This window comes from Ipomoea nil, unplaced genomic scaffold, assembly GCF_001879475.1.
Source record: "Ipomoea nil cultivar Tokyo-kokei standard unplaced genomic scaffold, Asagao_1.1 scaffold1834, whole genome shotgun sequence".
Lineage (NCBI taxonomy): Eukaryota > Viridiplantae > Streptophyta > Magnoliopsida > Solanales > Convolvulaceae > Ipomoea > Ipomoea nil.
In genome coordinates this window covers 4,893,107-4,915,348 of record NW_017618262.1, presented here as the reverse complement: position 1 = coordinate 4,915,348, position 22,242 = coordinate 4,893,107, and the positions used below count along the sequence as shown (strand labels likewise).

The following is a 22,242-nucleotide window of genomic DNA, read 5'->3' as shown; positions in this document are numbered from 1 at the left end:
GCAACTGATATTAATTGCATAACAGTAGGCGAAGGAAGGGTATTCTATCATCATTATCTACATGCCCCAAAAGGCATGATTTATTTATTTATTTATTATTTTTATTATTCGATATTTAAAGAAGAAGAAGATAAAGTAGTAAGAAAGAGGTGGATGTTAGTTGGGGGATGGGAGTGTGTGTTGAATAAGGACATGAGTGGGCAATGTCGTTTGGTGATGTTAAAAGTAAAACAACAATTGAGTAGTTTGGTCCAGAAAACACAAGGCAGCAATTGAACAAAGAAGAAAAACAGAGTGATGGCTGAGCAGATAGATGCTTGACGGTGTGGTAGACCGTAGACTCCAGGCCTGTGGTATCTGTTTTTTCATGCTCTGAACACCTTGTCTCAGCTGCAACATATATGGTCCCAACTCCCAACATTCCAACCAATTCATCCATACAAAAAAAATATATATATATTGATTGCACGATTACGTATAGACAGACTGGCCTTGAGGTCATAAATAAAATTTTTGGTTTTATAACCACAACGTTTCAAGTGACTATTGACCTTCTTGATTCAAGCCTATCAACTATAAGCAACCTAAGTTAGTTTATCTTATTGTGATTCTTTTCTGGTTAAGATACAGAATTTACTTAGTATACATTTTCATATGGTGATTACAGGTTTCCTTAAGCTTCTCACCTAAAAAAATTTCATCCAATTCAATAGTCTAACACATAATATTACACACCTGCTTCTATCTTATAAATTTTCAGTGTGAACCCTTTACTCGAAGTATTCAACCATGGCCACCAAAATAAACAATATATATATAAATTCCAGTATATTCTTGTTATCCATTATCCAATTCAACAAGGCATGTCACCAGAGAGGTAGTTGTAGACTTGTAGTAGTCAAAGTGTCAAACCAACTCCACTCGTTGTCATCTTCTTCAATGCACCTTTTTACCATTAAAAGAGGCACGACTCCATCTTTCCTTGGGCACAGGAAATGTTTCAACTTGAACACCAAAATCAAACTTCAAACAGTGTCCCAACCAGTCAATGTTTCTTTGATTTAATAAAAGCCCCCACCCCCTCTCTATGTCCCTTTCCATTTATTCCAAATTGGAAATTTCTTCCCATTTCGCTTTTTAGTCCTTCTCCTAAAATATAGATAAATACACTACATATTTATATTAAAACGGATAAAATAATATGTTCATATTACATATTTATATCCATATTATTTAATTTTTCGACCCCAATGTTTCAAATCGTAAAATTAAAGCAATGTATATCATATATACATCAAGGTGAAAGTGTATTGCGTTTGCGTAGATTATGTGTTGACATCAAATCAAAGTATCCAAATGGTAATGGAGTTGATGATGGGTAAGGGAATCACGCCTTCAATTGGGTGACTAATGGGCTATCAATTATTTTGGATATTGGATAGAATTATTGATATGATAGATAATGCATGTTACGTTGCTTGTAGGGCATGAAAAAAAAATTTGAACAAGTTGTGGTCTGTGGGGACGTATCATGCATGCATGCATGTAACTACTTTGTCCAGTACGCAATGTATACATACAATATTGTATTCACAGAATCAAAAGTGATCAAGATATACACTCAAACATCTTTCACTTTAACTAACGTCTTTTTTTTAATATATAAATTGTGTGCAAGCTTTGCTCTCGTTGTGAAATCAGATACACCTTCCTCTTTCCCTTTCTGATCTCTGAAAAATGAACCAAAAAAAATGACATACATTATATTCCTAGTCCGTATATGTTTAGCCGAGAATTATGTTAGTTAGACAAAGCATGCACGTGACACGCAACTAATTATAAGTACGATACCAACTTGCATATATATATATATATATATATGAAAAAGTTCAAATGCGGCAAGATCCACCCGTGCGGTCGTGCGGCAGTTTTCAGAATACACCAATAGTGTAAGAGAAACACACAATAATGAAATGCAAAAATACACTAAAAAATACAAAATGCACCATATAATTCACTCCCACTAATGGTGTATTTTCAAACACTGTGTGGTGCCTTTAGTCATACCTAATGGTTGTTTTTGGTGATGTATATCTAATTTGTGTGTGTTTTTGTAGTGCATTTTCTAACGTTGATGGTGTATATTTGCTTAACTATTGGTGCGGCCGTACCTAAACTCGACTATATATATATATATATATATATATATATATATATATATATATCCAAATTATACAAAACTCCAAACAAGTAAACGCGTTAGTACAACTGTGCATGTTAGCAACAAAATTTGCAGATTCCAAGCCCCCCTTGCCTCTTTTAACTTATACACCGTACCTTCTATACTTTCTTTTTAATAATACGACAATAAATTGAATTGTGATTATTTAATTATTATATAGGAAAATGATCATATGAGAACTTGTTCTCATGATAAAATTAAGAACCAACCTTAATTGTTTATCTTGTCAAATCTAACAGTTCTAAATTAAAGTAAGGAATTGAGGTAAAAAAAAAAAATACAAAACCATTTTGACAATTTTTTTCAAATTTAAAAATCACTTTTCAATACTATACTATGCATTTTTTGCCTATTTGAAATTGTAATGCACTTAAAAATAATTTGAATTTATGATTTAGTATTTCGATTTTTAAGTTTACTTTTTATTGCTTAGGATTTAATATTAACTAGAATGTCACATTAAACGTAACACCATCAATAGTTGTTGACACATTTATCCTACTACGACTGTCATTTTCTTTTCAATTTCTTTTGAAAGGATTTTCTTTTCAATTTTTGTCCTTCTAGTTCTAGCCACAAAACTCATCAAAACTCAACAAAGAAGATTCACTTTTTAAGGGCATTTTGGCCAATCCCTTCGGCTAGCCTATTTTCCCTCAAAATGCCTTATTTTCCGGGCTCATCACCACTTTGGCCACAAGCTCATCAATCTTCTCTACTAGCTGAAGTTAAATATGTGGGACCCCCCCCCCCCCCCCCCCCCCCACACACACACATATACACACACACACAAAATAATTACAACATGAATTATTTTATCGATTTTCATATTTAAAAATTACTAGCTAGCTAGTTCGGTTCTTTTCAATGCCTTCTTGATTGAGTTCGTCTCATAGGATTTTTATAATGTTGTTTATCTATCCTATGTGGCTTAGACGATTATTACACAAAAATGTAATTTATCATGCCCGCCTAGTCACCTACAAATAGTGACAATGGATTTTTTTTTTTAAAAAAAAGAAAAAAAAAACATGAATTATTCTACATGTATTAACTTACATTTAACGATTAATTATGCTTTACAATATAATTAATGAAAATGATGAGGACGACATGATCGAATGTACGGCCATGGAATACTTTAATTCTCACAAATCATATTGTATCATCTGCAGTCAAACCTAATATATATAAATAAAAACCCTAAAGACACAAGTCAAACGCAGCATGTGCGAGACAACCACTTCAATTATATTGGTTGCAAATTATTGCAAGTAGAAATAACAGAAAACGTACACAATATGGGTATGTATTTCGAGAAGTAGAGATTCTTTAACTGCAAAATTCCAACAAGGATTAGTACAGATTAATCAGACAATTATTAGGAGAGTCAATAAATGATTATTAATAATTATATAAATAGGAAAACAAAATCCCAGAAGAAAAAAACAAAACATTAACTATATAAACAATTGTTTGATACTTTTGAGCAATGATATACCAAAAGATAGGATCCAAATTAAACATACAGCCATACAAATATGTATCAACTTATATGTAATATAATAGAACTATAGAAGTTAATTAGGGTTTAATAACATAAGTTGATACATCTGACACATTGTTATTTGTTTCTTATTTTTTGAAAGTTGCATTACGTCCATTATATTGGTGTTTAGTGACATAAGATTCCAATATAGACTGTAGGCTAAGTACAAAATGATAATCGAGAAGTATTTTGTTTTTGAACAGATAATCGAGAAGTATAAATGACAAAGTAATAGACAAACAAAGGGTTCTTGGTCACTCGAGGATGAGTCTAGAAACGATGTGTATTCAAATTAATTAAATGAGCATAATGACGTCCCTTTCCTGATCACATTTAGGTTATATTTATAGATCAGATGACATTTAGCCGTTACAACGGATTTAATAGGATCAAGATGTGGCGTGTCTAAAGGTGATTCGCCTCGTAGCTAGAGTTGGCAGCGCAGTATAAGATAGTTGTAACAAAGTATTATAGTCCACAGGTCTTCAAAGCTTTTCAAGTAAGTCGATAAGATGTCTCAAATGAAGATAGGTTGTGTAGATCAGACCGACGTTCTATATACTCCGATCCGCTACTTTTCATCCTATACCCCTACTTATTCCGAACTTAATCAAATTAATGTATTATTACTAAGTGATATGATTCGATAATATTAACCTTAACACATTACATTGCCACTTTTTGTTTTTTAAAAATTTGGTGCAATTTGTGATTGACATCATCATCAGTGGAGAATAAGAAAAGGGTGAATCGGCCTACCTTGGCGTGTTGTGTTAAGAATAAGATAGGGGCGGTTTAACTTCATTCATCGGTTGAGACAAGAGCACCCGTACACGCATATAGGGTACTGCATGTCCAATAATGTCTTGAAACGAAACCTAAAAAATAAAAGTAAACAAATCATATCGCACGTTAAGATATGTTGCAGTATATTATATTAGTAGTCGTCAATGGCATCGATATGATTTTACTGATGAGCTAGCTACTCTGTGTTTTCCATAGGATGCGTGTCCGATGTATATTTGCTAATTCCAGTAGAAAAGCTTAACATCATAAGAGTTCTTAGAGAATCTGGCAGCCATGTTACTAGCTAGAAGGATCACATCCGTTTGTTTAGACAAGATGTATGTCTAAGTTCATCATCCAACCAAATATACACACATACATATATGCATACATACATACATATAGGTTTAAGTTCCAGTGCGGGTGAAGCTTTCCCGTGCGGTTGTGCGGGTGATTAACGTGCGCGAGTTTTGTACTTAATGTGCATGAGTATTGTGCTTAAGGTGCGTGAAGTTTGTGCTTAATGTGCGTGAGTTTTGTGCTTAAGGTGCGTGATTCTTGTGCTTCAGGTGCATGAGTTTTGTACTTAATGTGCGTGAGTGTGTACTTAATGTGAGTTGTTGTTAAAACTTAAGGTGCGTGTGTTTTTATGCTTAAGGTGCGTGAGTGTATTCTGAATGTATTTTGTTTATGTGTTTAATGTGCGTGTGTTGTGTACTTAAAATGCGTCAGTGTAATGCTTAATGCGCGTCCACCCGCACCTGATCCCTCCCTATATATATATATATATATATATATATATATATATATATATATATATATATATATATATATATATATATATATATATATATATATATATATATATGGACGGAGGGAGAGGGGGGCAGGGGGGTGGCTGCCCCCCTCACCCCACCCCCTCCCCATGAATAGTATTTGTATGTGTATATGTATATATAGTACATGTTTTAGTATTAGTATAAAAAAAAACTATAAAATTGTAACAAGAAGTAAGTTAGAGTAGGTGATAGAGCACATCTTTGGTAATAATGAGGTTAAGGGTTCCAATTTTAGCATCAACATAGTTTTAAAATTCTTTTTTAATAGCTTTTTTAATATTACACACACTCTATAATAAGATGTGTAATTTATAATGTGTTTTCTATTCAAATTATTTTATGTGTTTTATTTTTCGTCCATATCCAACAATATTTACAATTATATTTCTTAGGTAGTTTATTTATTTATTTTTAAATTATCTCTTTTGTTTTAATGTTTCGCCTTTTCTGGAAAAGTTTTCTGAATCCATCTGTACTGTTTCGCCCCCTCAACCGAATTTCTGGCTCCGTCCCTATATATATATATATATATATTCCTTTGTTGACATGCATGCAACTCAAGTGGTGCAATGTTACTTAATTGGATGCTAGCAATTGGCTTGGCTGCTGCATGCCTAAATCTTTCGACTCATCTATCAATGCCTTTGAGTTTTTTGGTCCCTATTATCATCTTTCCCGGCCTGCATGCATTATATTCATCTTTAATTTATTCTAACCACTGCACGTACAACGTAACTTGTACACTTGGAATAATATCACTTTTGGTCCATCTCCAACAACGTAACATGCACCCTAACATCTCCTCTACGTCCTCAATCCTTTCATTACTCTCCATGCACCTTTTTCTTTTTCTCTAAGATACAATGAGTCTTACGTTTGTATCAATCACGATAATCTTTTACATATATAAAGAAACATTATCCCAACAGTTAATAATAACCTAAATATCTTATCCTCTAAGTATAAAACTAAATACCTCATCACACAATCACTGCACGTATTTGATAAATGGATCGGAATATAATGAAGCCATATATATCATGTAGTCCATTACAATCTCGCTCTAAGATATTATTTTAAATTATTTTATTAATTTTAAATAAAATAATTAAAAAAAACCGCTGCTCACCCATTCGTCTCCGGTTGAAGACGGAGTGGAGAGTTTTATTTTATTTAAAATTATTAAAATAATTTAAAATAAATGAATTGAAAGGTCCAATTATATTTTTGTGTATAATAATTTGGTTTTAATTAAATATTATTATTTATTATTTACTTATTATATGCTTAACATTAAGAATAAATTTGTGTGGAGTTATGTTTTGTTTTTAATATGATGTTTTGTCTTGTATATTGGCTTAGGGTCAAATTTTTGTTAAAATTGGTTAAAAAGGAGGGTGGTGGGCCACGAAGGAATAGTTACGTCGCATGCAGCTACAAGTGAAGTGGAGGGCACATGCAATGGGGGGCAATGGAAGTCCAATAAATTAGATGATGTGACATCCTCCATGACTACAAATGAATATGCACATCCACCATACAAAGAATGTATTTTTAGTATGGAGAAAATTTTAATTTTGGTCATATGATTATAGGGACTTTGTTAATTTTAGCGATTTTTAAAAGTGTCAAATTAGTACCTTAATTATGTAATTTTTGTCAATTTTAGTCACTCTGATCAAATTTGACTGGAAAACCTTAATCCAACATTTAGTCTATAATCTAAGGGACAAAATGGTCTTTTGATCCTTTATCCTAATTGATGTTGGCCGGGTTCAGCGACAATTGGGAACCCAAACAACAACCCGTCGGCGGCAGAGAGCTCAGTGGCGGAGGTAATCTTCGGGATATCGTCATCCTTGGACGGGGCTCGCATTTGGCGGAGCACCTCGTCGGAAAAGGTCTCGGGGACCCGGTATAGCACGACGTCTACTCCCTTCTTCATCCTCCTCGCCAAGCTCTCCACGTGGCCGTACATTGAGTAGAAGACGATGAAGATTTTGAAGGTCTGAACGGCCGCCGCGGACTCCATCACCAAATTAGCATCAGTGTCGGCGGCGGCGGAGTTGGGGTGCCGGAAATAATGGGCTCCGGCGCTTTCGATCGGCTGTTTGTGGGATTTATGCCAGGATAAATATAAAGTTCAGGGAAATGAAAATGGTAGTGGTAATGTAAGTGAATTAACAAAGCACATGGAATGGACTTTTGCAAATATGAGTGGAACACGTTTATTTCTGAACCCAGCAGGCAATTCTCTATCCTTAATGGAGAAAACCCGGGAGACGGAGCTAAATGTGCATCTTGCGTCAATTGAAGAGCAATACCATCAGTGGTTTCAACAGCTGTCAAGAATGAGGGAGGAGGCATTGCAAGCAGCGAGGAAGCGATGGATAATAGCTGTCAAAAGACCATTTTGTCCCTCAGATTATAGACTAAATGTTGGATTAAGGTTTTCCGGCTAAATTTGGTCGGAGTGACCAAAATTGACAAAAATTACATAGTCAAGATACTAAATTGACACTTTTGAAAGTCAAGTGTTGAAATTAACAAAGCCCCTATAATCATACGACCAAAATTAAAATTTTCTCTTTTAGTATGCTAAAAATTACCTTATATTCATGGTCACACAGCTATGTGGACCATGATCCACACAATAATTTGTCTTGGGTGAGTAGTCGTTCACTCTCATCCCTTAAGAGAGGTCGGGAGTTCAAACTCCATCTCGTATGAAAAAATCAAATCTGGCTAACACTTTGCCGCTTAATTGGACTGGCCAAGTGCAAATGAGAATTAGTCTAAGTATGATATAGATTTAAAGGTGCCTTCTACAGTTAGGGTCTGCTCAGAACACCTTATGACATGACTAAAAATATGACTACGAGTAATACTACATTTATTTTATTTTTTAATTTAATTTTTTACTCCCGACTTAGGTTGTTCCGATTCATTATGGAAGGTCTTTAAAGTGACAAAAAAAAAAACGTTAATTTTGATTATTAAATATTAAAAAACATTCAACTTGCCACAATTATTTGTAACGTTGTAACATTTTTTTCCCTAGGCATTAACTTATCTATGCTCACTCTTTAAACTGAGTATATTTGATAAGATTATAACAAAGTTAGAGATACAATTTTACTAATAGCACGATTATACGACGCACAATATTGGGAGAAGAAAAAAGAAAAAAAGAAGAGGGGTAGGGGGTTTGCTTTAAGGAGTAGCACCCATCATTGGATTCATGTGAAATGTGTACGGAGTGTGAAACTTGTTCTTCATTACACATTTCGCATGATCTCACTTTACTCACCTCATTAATGAACATCTCAAATTTTAAACCCAAGCTCTCGTAAAAGCAAAGAGCGAGGGAAATTTGAAATATTATTATAAGTGTTTTTTGTTCAAATATTAAAATCAGAATAGTAATGATAATGTGTTTTAAGTAGAATGAACCACTTTGTTTGATACTAAATAAGATTTAAAATCTCAAAGACTTTGTGATCGAGCGGTATAACTGTGGCCCTTCTGCTTCAGTACGTTCTGAAAGTACAAACACTATATTCTAATAGAGTCAATAGTGCTCTAAACAAATAAACAAATAGTATCAAAATTCATAGTAGGGTGCAGAAGTTCTCAACCAAACACACCCTATGAGTGGATGAAACATAACTATCGTAAATCTTAATTATACGTTTGATTATTGTTTTAGTCGTGTCATCACACTACATTTTTTAATACCATTTAATTTTTTTATATGACTTGTTAACTAGTGAAATTTATTTAATGCAATTTTTGAGAAGTAATCCGAATATTTCCGGCACCCAAAATAAATGTGGGCAACGAAATCGGCGATGTAAGTAAAAGACCGACGCCTACAAACATTCTGGTCGGGGAAAAAGTTGTTCTTTTTCATTTATTCGGTCCCCAAAGACAGAATAATTAAGGATAAATAAACAGCATTATTATTGTTTTTTTCTCTCTAAAACAGTGAAATTCCATTTACCGCAATGATGACAGTTAAATAAATATTAATTGTGTCATTATTAATTTTTCCCGGGTCAAACGAAAAATTGAGTTAAATTCAAATTTTGTGTTTATTACTTTTGCTTTTTGAAATTTTGAGATGAAAATGAATTATATTTATCCTCTTAACTTTTTTTTTTTTTTTTATATCATTTTTAGTTTTTATTAAAAGCAAAAAATGGCATATCGACAAATTAAATGTAATTTGTGATGAAATATTAGGCACGAGACTAACCTAATAACCCCAATTCTACGGATAAATATCCAGCTTACTGGTCCAAGTCTGATAAGCATGTTTGACAGCATCATAGCAATAGTAAGTTCCCACTAACCAAACAATAAAACTAATATTCCATATAATTTATTTTCTATGAAATTTAAGTTCAATTCATTTTCAATTCTAAATAAATATTTTTAGATTGTCGTCATAGCTCGACCAACGAGGTGTTTCTATTTTCTAAGAGTCCATAGCTTATGATTATAATTCGTGACACTTTGTATTTCACAAGAGATTGTGACCGTAATATAAATATGAGTTTCTTGCATAGAAATGGATATAATTTTACCAATTGTATTGTTAACTAATTTAACCCGTATTCTTTGTTTTACCAATAATTAAATAACCTAATTAAATTTTTTGTGTAAAGTTCAATAACTAATTTAACCGTATTCTTTGTTTTTTCTTTTTCATAAAAATACTGAGTAAAAGGTATAATACTCCGTAGAGAAGATAGAAGAGTGGGTGCGGCTCGAGAGATGCGTGCGGTAGCGGGGCCGGGGACAGTTAAAGCCTAAAGGCCACCTCCATACGGGTTGTTGTGCACTACTTGACCGTTAATTGCGCTGATTTGACATGGGGTGTGGGCTCCACACCCACCCCCGTATCGCTTCCCCCCCCCCCCCCCATTCAATTTTGTTTTTTTGAAAAGATTATTTTTATTGTTTTGCATACCAACATACATACATACACCGATACACCCATCTACTTGGACCCACCAACAAGTATATTTGTTGCACTTTATAATACACTCCACTTTTTTTACGATATCCCGAATAGGATACCCAATCAAGAATATACATCAGTTATCAGGATTCACAATTTAACTATGTTTTCAAAGGGTTGGAAGAACCCAGTAGCATGATCCTCATCGAGACATACAACCCATTCGGTAGGCCCGGGTGGATGGTCAGCGGAGGTAGTCGGTTGAAACGCCTACCGGGTGCAATACTCAGGGGCAGTTAAAGGAGATTTCTCGGAGATCTCCACCAGATTTTGCATGGGATTTCCTTTTCAACATTAGGAAAGAGGCAAGGCAATTTGGAAGCTTTCCTAGTCCTAATTTGTTAATTTATTATTTCTTTCCTTTTCAAAGTATATAAATCTTGTATAAATACCAACTAGGGAACATGGTAATAGGGTTTGAATTATATTCTAGTACAATTATTCTGTCAACTTTCTCTCTTAATTTTTCCTTTTGTTTTACGATTGTGTTGACTCGTCGTCCGACTACCCCATGGCCGTTAAACCAACAACGAGTTTCATTTATTGGATACGAGATAAGTTCTGATACCAAATTAAAGCATGTGTACCATTTCAACTAAGAACTTAAGTTAATAGTCTGATTGCACTGCACATTTATGCTCAATATTTTTATTATAAAATTATCTTACACTTTCAAACATGGACTCTACTATCATATCATAATATTTACAATTCAATACTATTTTCTCTATCTTCATGAAATTTCAACTTATTTTTAAAATAAAATATAATAATATTAATAATTTTATTAAAAATTATTATAAAAATACAAAATTCAAAAAGTAACTTTAAGGGTGTGTTTGGTTCGCACATAGGAATCAGAATCGGAATTGAAATATGAATCAAATACTTGGTAATGTTAATGTGTTTTGGTGAAAGTATTTTGCATGTTTGGTAGGAGGGTGGAATTGAAATGATTATCAATATTGCTGTTTGTTTATGTATAATACTATAATGAGAATAAAAGTTTTAGAAATACAAGAACACAAAATCAAAACAATTTATTATAATATAAAGACATCTAAAACACCAATATGAACAAAAAAAATAATAACAAAAATCTAAAAGCACTAATGCAAACTTAAAAATCAAATTACCAATTATGAGGGATAATGGAATGAAACTCTTTATTTTATTAGTGAATAGATTTTCTAATTAAGGGGGTAATCAAATCTCATATTAGTGTTCTAGAAACCTGTCAACCAAACAATAACAATGATTTTGATTTCCATTCCTAATAGCTAAATCCATGAACCAAACACACCCTAAAAGATGCCAAAAATAGTAAAAGTCAAATTTGAAAGAATTGCTTGAAGTGAAAAAAAAAATAAAAAAAAAAATAAAATTCTAAAGCTAGATTTATCAAATTTGAAAGAATTGCTTGAATTGCAAATTTAATGATATAAAAGTATAATTTACTATTTAAAAAAAATTATAATCTACTTTTAAAAATGAAAAAGTATTGCAGAGATAAAGATAGCATAACACAGCTAAACATATAACAACAATTGTTTAACACATGCTAGCCTTCAACTGCAACAATGTATTTCTCATGGGATTCGATGATATGTTCTGTTACTAATTATACGAAAATAATTATATGAATAGCAAAAAAAAGTATATGAAAATATAACAAAAAAGTATTTTTGAATAGCATTTTTAAACTACGGAGTAAAATATTAACAACATTCACAGACAAAATACTGAAGATTCAGTCTGAACACACTTTGATGCTCACTATGAATTTCATTTCCTCTTACAACCAACAAGAGTTGTCGTTTCTAAAATTCATTGGAATTCGTAATTAGTACTAATTTTCCTCTAATAATCAAACATTAAAACCCACGCTTCCACATCGCTATTAATGTTCACATGCCCAACAAAGCAAATTCTATTCTTTTTTTTTTTTTTTTTTTTTTTTTTGGAGAAAAAAGCAAATTCTATTCTAATGTGCGAAACACAACTTTTCTCATCATTGACTACTAATGCATGTGTTCACTCCTTACATTTATTTATAAAATTCGGGTATGATTTCAAAATGCCTTAATGTCAAATATCTTATCAATGAAGTATTTTTACAGGATGTATGATTTACCTAAGTTAATAGAATTATCTGTGATGGAGAAAATAGAATTTTAAAATTTTTATAGGGAAGAGTTACACTTTTATAGGGATTCTACGAAGAAGATTTTGCGGGAAAACGATTTTATTCGCGATAGAATTCTATGCACCATCCATAAATCGCACAGACCGTGACCCCTTAAAATGCACAAAACAACCCGTCCATCCTATACCGTCCAAACAGATACGCACACAACGTACGTGATTCTGAAATGCACACCCCACTCCAACAACGTAACTTTTAGACAATCCAAAATAATTCTCAATGTATAAACATATTAAACGCTAACCGCGTTAGGAAACCCAACAATTGATGAAGCCATTGTAAGCGAAAAGGGAGAGCGTACAAGAGAAATACGGACAGTGATACGTAGAACGTAATCGGTAAAAAGAGCCCAGAAAAACACTTCTAATCTTTCACCCAAAATTACAATCTCAACAAATTTTAATTAAATGATTTAATAAAGGAATTTACATTGTGATATTATAAGAAAGCCGGATTGTAGGCAGCATTAGATGGTATTAGTGCTTGTTGTAATGTGGAAAGGAAACAGCTTATTTTGGAAAAGATCAAATTGTTGTTTGTTTTGGTCCTGGTAATCAGGCATCTCCTAAAAAATTGAGACGACTTTTCTGCTAAAAATAATACGGAGTATATAAATTATTAAAGTGAATATGAAATGAAGGATAAAAGAACAGAAATACTTGAATTCAAACTACTTCAATTCGTACATGGTATTAGATACAGTGTCCTACCAAATTCTACATTCCATTACAGTAGCTGCTAAAATTACACTCACTGCCCTTCACTCACTTCCCCCCATCCATAAGTACTCCTCTTCCCTCCACTCCTTCTTCCTCACCATCTCTCTGTCTTCTTTCCAGTTTATGACAGTGAAATTGGAAAAATGGGGTTTTTAAGTGTGGTTTGCATTTCCTTTCTTGTCTTGTCTCTGTCACTGTTAGTATCAGTGGAAGGTAGAATCCCGGGGGTTTACACCGGCGGTTCGTGGGAGAATGCTCATGCGACGTTTTACGGTGGCAGTGACGCCTCCGGCACTATGGGTATGTCTGTAATTTCAGTTCCGGCGACCTGTTTGGTCGGCGGCGAAGCTACATTGGTTTGAGTTGTTGAGTTTTTTTTTTTTTTTTTTGGCAGGTGGGGCGTGTGGGTATGGGAATTTGTACAGTCAAGGGTACGGGGTGAACAATGGGGCTTTGAGCACGGCTCTGTTCAACAATGGCCTCAGCTGTGGAGCCTGCTTTGAGATCAAGTGTGATAAGGATAAGTCGTGCTTTCCCGGCAGCCCGTCTATCTTCATTACGGCCACCAATTTCTGCCCTCCTAACTATGCTTTGCCCAACGACAATGGCGGCTGGTGCAACCCGCCCCGCTCGCATTTTGACCTCGCCATGCCCATGTTCCTCAAGATCGCCGAGTATAGAGCCGGAATTGTCCCCGTCGTTTACCGCCGGTGAGGGTCTTAAATCAATAAATAAATAAATAAATATATTTTTCGGTGGTCCATGGTGAAATTACTAAAATGACCCTGGGTTTTGTGATAATTCTCCGCAGAGTGCCGTGCAAGAAGAGAGGCGGAATCCGGTTCACAATCAACGGCCACCAATACTTCAACCTGATTTTGATCACCAACGTGGGCGGAGCAGGGGACATCGTGAGGGCGAGCGTGAAGGGGTCAAAAACCGGGTGGATGGAGTTGAGCCGGAACTGGGGACAAAACTGGCAAACAAACGCCGAATTGATTGGCCAATCGCTCTCCTTCCGCGTGAGAGGCAGCGACCGCCGCTCCTCCACCTCCTGGAACATCGCCCCCTCCAACTGGAACTTCGGCCAAACCTTCGTCGGAAAAAACTTCCGAGTCTGAACTCGCAATAATAATATTCCAAATTTCCCGCCATCTAATATTCGGTACAACTACAAGTAGCCACAGACCTTTTGGCCTCTTTTACGTCTTCTTCTTCTTCGTATGTTTGGCTGTCGTGTTTTAGTGGGCGTTGGGGACTGTGAAAGCTGAAAATTTGCTTGGTCGGATGGTAACTTTTAGACCATTTTATTAAGTGTATTTAGACCCAACAGAGCAGCTGAAGTGACTGCACAAGAATGTAGCCCGCAGCTGTTCGTATTTACAGGGAATCAACTAGTTTTAGTACTACAATTATATATTAATATAAATATGACTGTGTTGTTTACTAATGTTTGTTTGATTTGTTTAACAAGCAATATGTTATGTTTCTGAAATATTTGTAATGAAAAAGTGATGGGAGTAAGTTGACAAATTGGAGTGGTCATAGGGCCCCTCCTTTAAAAGACAAATTGTTTCTTGCAAGAAATGATTTCATCAATCCACAGGACAAAAAGAGAACCTTGGATGCTGCCTTATAATGTGGGAAAGAAAGTAGAGACTGGGTGGCTTTGGATACCATTGTTTGAACATGTTGGTAGTTGAACCAAATATGCAAAACCTACTTTCAAGTGTAAAGTGATCACATAGAAAGAATGATCCTCTTGGTAGCCATAGTGGTAATACACATTGTAGCTCCATTTAAGCAAATACTTTTAAAAATAAATAAAAAGAAGTTAATGGTGAAAAGAGTCAATATGGAGTAAGTTTTACCAAACAGTTAAACAAATTTGAGTTAAAACGCTAAGGGAGATTAGTGTTTATCTGTAAGTTCTAGCCCTTTCTACTCTTAAGCCTCTTCAATTGTTTTAGTATTTGATCAGCTCCTTCCTTCAATAACGCTCTTCTTTTCTCCTTAGTATTCCACAACTCGGGTACTGGATACCTGCCGCTGGAATTGTACTCATTCAACTCCATCAGTGCAGTGGTCACAGCATTATACACTTCTTCACCACACTCATTCTTCAGACCCACCAGTTTCTCATCCTCTTCATTGATCACCCACACCTGAAAGTTCCAATTTGAATTATCACACAAATTAGGAATGACAACTTCGTGCTTTGGGTTTAAAGAACTGAATTTGTGTATCTACCAAATGGTCCATTTAATGGTGTAAATTTTCTCCCCTCCTATGTTTCAATGCTAGCAGGAGTGGAAAGAGGGAAGGTTGTATTGCTTACCAGTGCTCCATAAAGAGTGTACATGTGAATACCGGTGTGTGTGGTGTGCATGAGATATAGATAGAATAACAACATATTCAAAGAGATACCCACATCTTTTCCTCCTTTCTTGATAACCTTAATTGGGTACCAGTGTGGATCCCTTAGGTGATCGTCCCACAGGGAACACAGCTCTAAAGCTTTTTCTGGTGCTTCTTCTTTTGTATATTTTAGCTTTGCAGCACGGATGAATGGCTTCTCATCAAGTTCTCCCATTCTCTTGACACAAATGTTGGCACGAGAGTCCTTCAAGCCCTATCATAAAAAAACCAAAATTTGGAACATTAGTTTCTATAGAAGCATGCAATAACAGAAACCAGATCAGAACTTATAGTTCGGGAAGCTAAAAACAATTATATTATTTTCAACCAAAGAGATAGAAAAGACCATAAGAATGTTAAGATAAACTGGATACTTCCATTTTTTTGCCATAAATTATCTGCAACACATACCAATCATTTAATTTAAGCAACCATAACCTATAACTTCAAAGTGAACATTGGGATAGAACTGGCAAAAGCTGTTGATTTTAACTAAGTCATTTAGATGAAGAAGAAGCAAAAAAGGCAAAGGCAAATCTTTGATTGAGAAAGGAGTGTTGAGAGATGGATCGGTGAGAAGAGCCACTAACCATGTATGGAAAGCAGCACCAACAAGGGGTGAGTATGGCAATTAGGAATGGAATGGAGAATTCAGCCTTGAAAGGGAAGAAATTGGGTGGCCATTTTCCATTTGAAGAATTGAATTTGTTTTCCATTTGGAACATGAAAACAGTGAAAATTTATGGAAGAATGCAAACAGTAAATTTAAGCTATTTTCCAATACTAAACAGGGCCCTCTATTTTTAGAAGTTCTACTTGCATAGCTGAGTTCTCTTATCAGAGAATTTGTAGCAATAGCATATCAAGCATTGGCTGTCTGCTTTGTAGATATTTATCAATCAAGGCAGATAATTAAGTAATTTGAAATCAAATGTTCAAGGATCCCAAAAAAGCCTTCAAGTCTTTGGCCCAAAGTCATTGGATTTCTCAGCATAGCTAGGAAGTATAGCAGACATTGATTGTCTGTTATTTGACACCAAATAAACAACAAAGATAATTAAGCAATTATGCACCAGAGGTTCAAGGATCCAGACAAAACCTCCAACCCTTCAACCCTCTACATAACCTATCTCAATACTTATTGCACAAAGAAATACTACTCCACTTTAATATAGAGCTTGCTGAATTAACCATCAACTAATTAAAATGAATAACATTGGGTAAGGAATAACCAGGGAACTAACTTTTACTTCATGCTTTGAGTTATAAATGATTTAGCGGAGTAGATGATACCCCTAGAGTAATAACCTTTGTATCTATCAGTTTCATTTAGAACCACTTGGGAATTAACCATACACAATCAAATTACTGAAAACTAACATCAAAAACTCCAATCATTTTTCAGTTAAAGCAACCAGTTAAAATGAAATTATATGATGGCATGATGCCATTATATTTTTATAGAAAAATAATGTATTATATAGGTTTCAAAAAAGAAATTGTCTAGAAGGCTCACATTGATCATCTCTTTGCGAGCTTCCTGCACCTGATCATTGTCACGTCGATGCTTTATAATAAGTCCATTATTCAAGTCTTCCATATCACCAAGTTCTTCTTGCTTTTTTTTCAGCTCTTCTTCAATTGATGCCAATTCAGTTTTAGCTGTCAAATCTCCTTCCTCATTCATGTGTCTCCTAACTTCGACGGAACCTTTTAACTTCTCTATCTCCAACTCCAATGCTTGCTTCCGATCAAGTTCTCTTTGCAGTGCAATAATTTTCTCCAACGCTTGTTCCTTTTCTCTCTGAAATAAAAAGCAAGCCATTACCATAACTGCCAACTTTCCAGCAGCATTCCATTGAATTTGCTTCCAGTTCAAGTCTTGAAGCAAAAGAGGAATAGCTTACCTTCTGTTCATCAGCCAGTTTCATCATTGTCTCATCAGACTTCTTTTGTGCCAGAATTGCCCTCTCATTCTGAGGAAAATAAAAATTTCCATTTCAGAAAAGCCTACTTTCAAACATTCAACTAGGTTATTTAATTTTGTTTTTTTTCTTCTCTGAAATAGAACAAGAACATGACTTCAAGCATGGTCACCTAAAACATAGAGTTCATTTGAGGGAGAAAAAAAAACCCTGCACCATGATTATCAAACTAAAAAAATCTACATACATCCCCTTTCTCACTAGCAGGTGGTGTCCAGCTACAAGGACCACTGTCAACAACTCTTTCATAAACCCAATTAAAGTGGAACATACCATTTCTTTCTCACGGTCGAGCTTTCTTTTCTCATTGACGTTAAGTTTTTCACGCTGTTTTAGTTCATCTTCTCGCAGTTTCAGCAGTTCTCGTTGATCATCTAATTGTTGTTTACTTCTCTCATGCTCACTCAAAATGGTTTCCAGCTGTTCCAATGCCTTCTGCTGCATCATCTTCAACTCTAGTGAAAAATAGAAGTTAGTGAACTATAATGTTATAGATGCATTTCAAACAGGCAAGTATTCTTCACCTTCTCTTAGCATAACCAAAATATTTTTTTTTAAAGAACACAAGTAGATGTGCAATTCAGGTGATACGAAAACAACCATAATTTAAGTACCTTTATTATACTCTGCAAGCATCTCCTCTTTTTGTTTCATCACATTGCCCATTTTAACTTCAGCTCTACTTATCTTTTTCTCCATCTCTTCACATATCTTGTCCTTGGACTCCAGTTTACTGGTCAAGTTGGAATATAGTTGGGAATCTTTCCTTTTGTTCTCATTTTGGATCTCAGAAATGGTTCTCAAATCTCCATTTCTCCTTAGATAATTCCCAATGATACTATTGGAATCGTAGTCTTCTTTGCCAGCAATCCATGCATAAAGTTTCTCATCTTTCTTCCTTGAATACCATTCCCGCTTACCATGCTTATCCAGTTCAAACTCCCGTGCAAATGCCATTGCATTTTCAAATCCAGAAAAATCACAATTAAAATCAACAATGGCATATCCTGAATGACCCCTATTGCTCCACAGTGGATGAATCTTCATTGGATTATACCCTTTGGCAACCCACTCCATTTTTAGTTTTTGACCACTTTCACCAACAAACCTTCCATCCCTATATTCTACTGGAATATTAGCAACAATTCCTTTCCAAGGCCAAACAAAAGTTTCTTCATCAGCTCCTTTCATAGATGGATCGTTAACTGATGAAATTTGTGATGTATGCGTAGCATTACCTTTAGCATCTGTGTTCCTAGCATCACTTTTATCATCTGTATTCCTAGCATCACTTTTATCATCTGTATTCCTAGCATCACTTCTATCATCTGTATTCCTAGCATCACTTTTACCATCTGTATTCCTAGCATCACTTTTATCATCTCTAATCCTTTCTAAATACTTATGCAATCCTAGATGTCTAGCCTTGTCTCTCAAACTTGAAGACTTTGAATCATTACCTATCCGATAAGAGTGCCTAAGGAGCTCTTGCATATCATACTCCTTACCTCTCTTATCTTGACAATATGGACAATGGAAATACTTTCCTGATCTGCTGATTTTGACTTCTCCATCTCTCAAATATCTATAGTATCTATATTTCAACTCTTCCAATTCTGAATCACTACGGTCACGCTTGAACTCTCTTCTGTGAGACATTGTCTACCTACAATGAAATTAAGAATGTTTAGTTCAGTTCAACAATAAATAATAGAAGCTAATTGCATGCATTTGATTAGAAACATTTTCTCAGAAATAAATAAAAAATCAAGTGTTAACAGCTAGCAGGAAAACAGGTTCATGTTCAGTTGTCCCTAGCTCCTTAAATTCTCACTTAAGTTTTGAACAACTGCAAAAAGCTAAGAAGCAAAGGGAAGTGGTCAAACATGAGCAATTTCTATAGAACCTCTTGATCTCATAACACAAACATGTCCAATTCTCAAATCACAGTGATGGTGGATTAGACTTCAACTTGTCTAAAACATTGACATTTAAATTGCCACACAGTGGGAAAGAAACCATTAAATAGAACTGTAAGTGCACATGTAACAAAAACATGTAGAGAGATATACATAAGATGTCTGTCCTTGCCCAAATAGCAGAAATCAGTGTTAACAAGAGTAGCTATGTTATAGGCATATCCTGAGAAATTCAAAAGAATCTACAGAGATATTTCTGGAATTCAGATTCAGAGAACTAAAAAGGAAGCTTGACTTTGAGAAAGAAGATATGTTCCATTTTAATTGGATTTATGAAAGAATCATTTAATGTAGATCTTGTATACCACCTGCTATATTGTAACAGAGTCATTAGTACTCAAAAATAATAATAATATAATAATAACCTATTATAATGTTCATCTCATTCTAATAATAGAATTATTTCTATTCCTATTGAGTGTATCACGATACTTTTGCAATCTCCCCAAACGTATCAGCTACAATAAAACGCGCACACACACACACAAAATTCAACTACTCATAAATACCAACCAACATGTATTTTATATCTCCGTCATCCCAACTCCCAACACATACACACTTGAAGAACAAACAACATTCATGAAAGCACGCGCATATCGAACACTTCCAGCCATCAAAAGAAAAGAAACTGAGCACTGAACATATCATAGCAAAATAAGTGAGTATTATGAAAATGTGTGTATATATACAACGATCACGTACTCTTTGCTTCTGTAGAATCCCGGTTTCGAAGTTTCAAACACCACAGCGGCACACCCCCAAACTTCTGAAACGATCGTCTTGACAAAAAAAAAAAAAAAAGATGAAACTACTCAAAACCGGAAGATCAAGGTTGTGTGCGATAATGTCAGGTGAAAATGGGAAGTATGTAACAGAAAAAAATGGCGAGAAAAAGAACTTGGTTAGGGTTTTGGAGGAAGGTAGAGAGATTTTAGAAAATGAAAGAGAGATTGAAGAAAATATGCATTTCAGGAGCCAGTAAACCAGCATTGGAAAACTGGCATTTTCCGTCTCTCTTTCTTCCGAAATTTGCTATTTTGGGTTACTTGACGTGGCGATAATATTTCACGCGCTTTAGAATTTCCGGTTTTCTGTTGATTCTCTCTCTCTCTCTTCTTTTTTTTTTTTTTTTTTTTTTTTTTTTAAATAATAATAAATAGATAGATAGAGTTAAATTTATTTTTCTTCTAAATTTTAAGTGTGATTTCACTTTTAATTTTTTTTTTTCTATCGGTCTTAGTATTTTATTGTGATATGATCATTTTTGTCACTCATCAACAAACTTATTTAAATAACATTAAATACAAGGACATTTTGATTGTTTTATATAATGGGTTGACCATCTTTTTTTAAATCCTTAATTCACTGCTAAGGTTTCATGTCTTCTTTAATTGTAATATGCGCCTACGCAATAGTGAAATGACACATAAATTTAAGATAAAAAAAAAGAAATCAACATTTATAATTTAATAGACTGAAATGACCATATATTTAACGCAATTTAAATAGGTTTATTGACGTAGGATAAAAAAAAAATATATCATTCCCAGCAATAGCGGGAATATTTTGAAAAAAAAATATTAAAAGTGGAATGTCACCCATAAATTTATGATAAAAATGAAATTAAATCTTTATTTATTCATTTAAAAAAATGAAAAAATCAAAAACTAAAAATTCTAAAGCGCGTGAAATATTATAGACACATCAAGGTAACCTAGTGTATTGGATTTTGTTAAATTATATCATACCGTTGAAAACAAAGCCTAAATTTTAATTGGTTGACCACATAATGAGTTATTTTACATGAAGAATTTTCACTTTTCTCATAATTAAGATGGTGGGTTAAGGCTTAAATCAATGTTGTTTAGATGATCAGTCGAAAGTTTGAAATGTCTTAAAATTTATAGTGAAACGCTTGTTGTGTTGAGGTTCCTCACTTTGTATTTTTTTTCAGGATTTTTTAATACTATTTATTTGTTACTAATAATTTAAAAATACTCCGTGGTACTCAACTCAACGATAATGTAAACCATATTATGAGGTACAGAGTAATAATAATTTTTATATTGTTAAAATGAGTACAAATTGATTGAGAATTCAATCAACTCTTTAGTGATCAGATCACGTTGCTAGAGTTGATAAGTATGCAGTATAAATGTCTCGAATATATAAGGGATGATCTATTTATTCTCAACCTACAACCAATGCCAAATCTTTTTTTAATATTGCGTGTTCATTTTTACCGTACTACATATTCATTTTTAGCAAGTTCAGTATATTACGATACAATATTATTTTTAGTATAATATCTATATATAAAAAAAAAAAAACTTTTAGTATACTAAAAAGGAAAATTGTTCAATATATATAACTACTCAATTACACACAAAAATATAATTGGACTATTCAATTAAAAAAAATGAAGTGTAATTTCACTTGATGATCTTCACGAAAGTTGTAGTCATGAAAGTTGGCTCTCCTATGTCGCAA

General features: G+C 34.1%; 2 protein-coding genes across 2 annotated transcripts; one reads left to right on the top strand and one right to left on the bottom strand.

The window, feature by feature from the left end:
* Positions 1-13,325: 13,325 nt before the first annotated feature.
* LOC109192973 (expansin-A4-like) lies at positions 13,326-14,817 on the top strand. The gene is made up of 3 exons (XM_019343704.1): positions 13,326-13,667; positions 13,762-14,077; positions 14,179-14,817. Exons 1-3 carry the CDS (start codon positions 13,511-13,513, stop codon positions 14,486-14,488), a joined length of 783 nt encoding a protein of 260 aa, XP_019199249.1. The 5' UTR covers positions 13,326-13,510; the 3' UTR covers positions 14,489-14,817.
* Positions 14,818-15,161: 344 nt separating this feature from the next.
* LOC109192968 (factor of DNA methylation 4-like) lies at positions 15,162-20,773 on the bottom strand. The gene is made up of 7 exons (XM_019343696.1): positions 20,455-20,773; positions 18,385-19,436; positions 18,044-18,225; positions 17,693-17,761; positions 17,302-17,589; positions 15,799-15,999; positions 15,162-15,532 (listed from the first exon to the last, which is right to left on the bottom strand). Exons 2-7 carry the CDS (start codon positions 19,427-19,429, stop codon positions 15,299-15,301), a joined length of 2,019 nt encoding a protein of 672 aa, XP_019199241.1. The 5' UTR covers positions 19,430-19,436; positions 20,455-20,773; the 3' UTR covers positions 15,162-15,298.
* Positions 20,774-22,242: the final 1,469 nt, after the last annotated feature.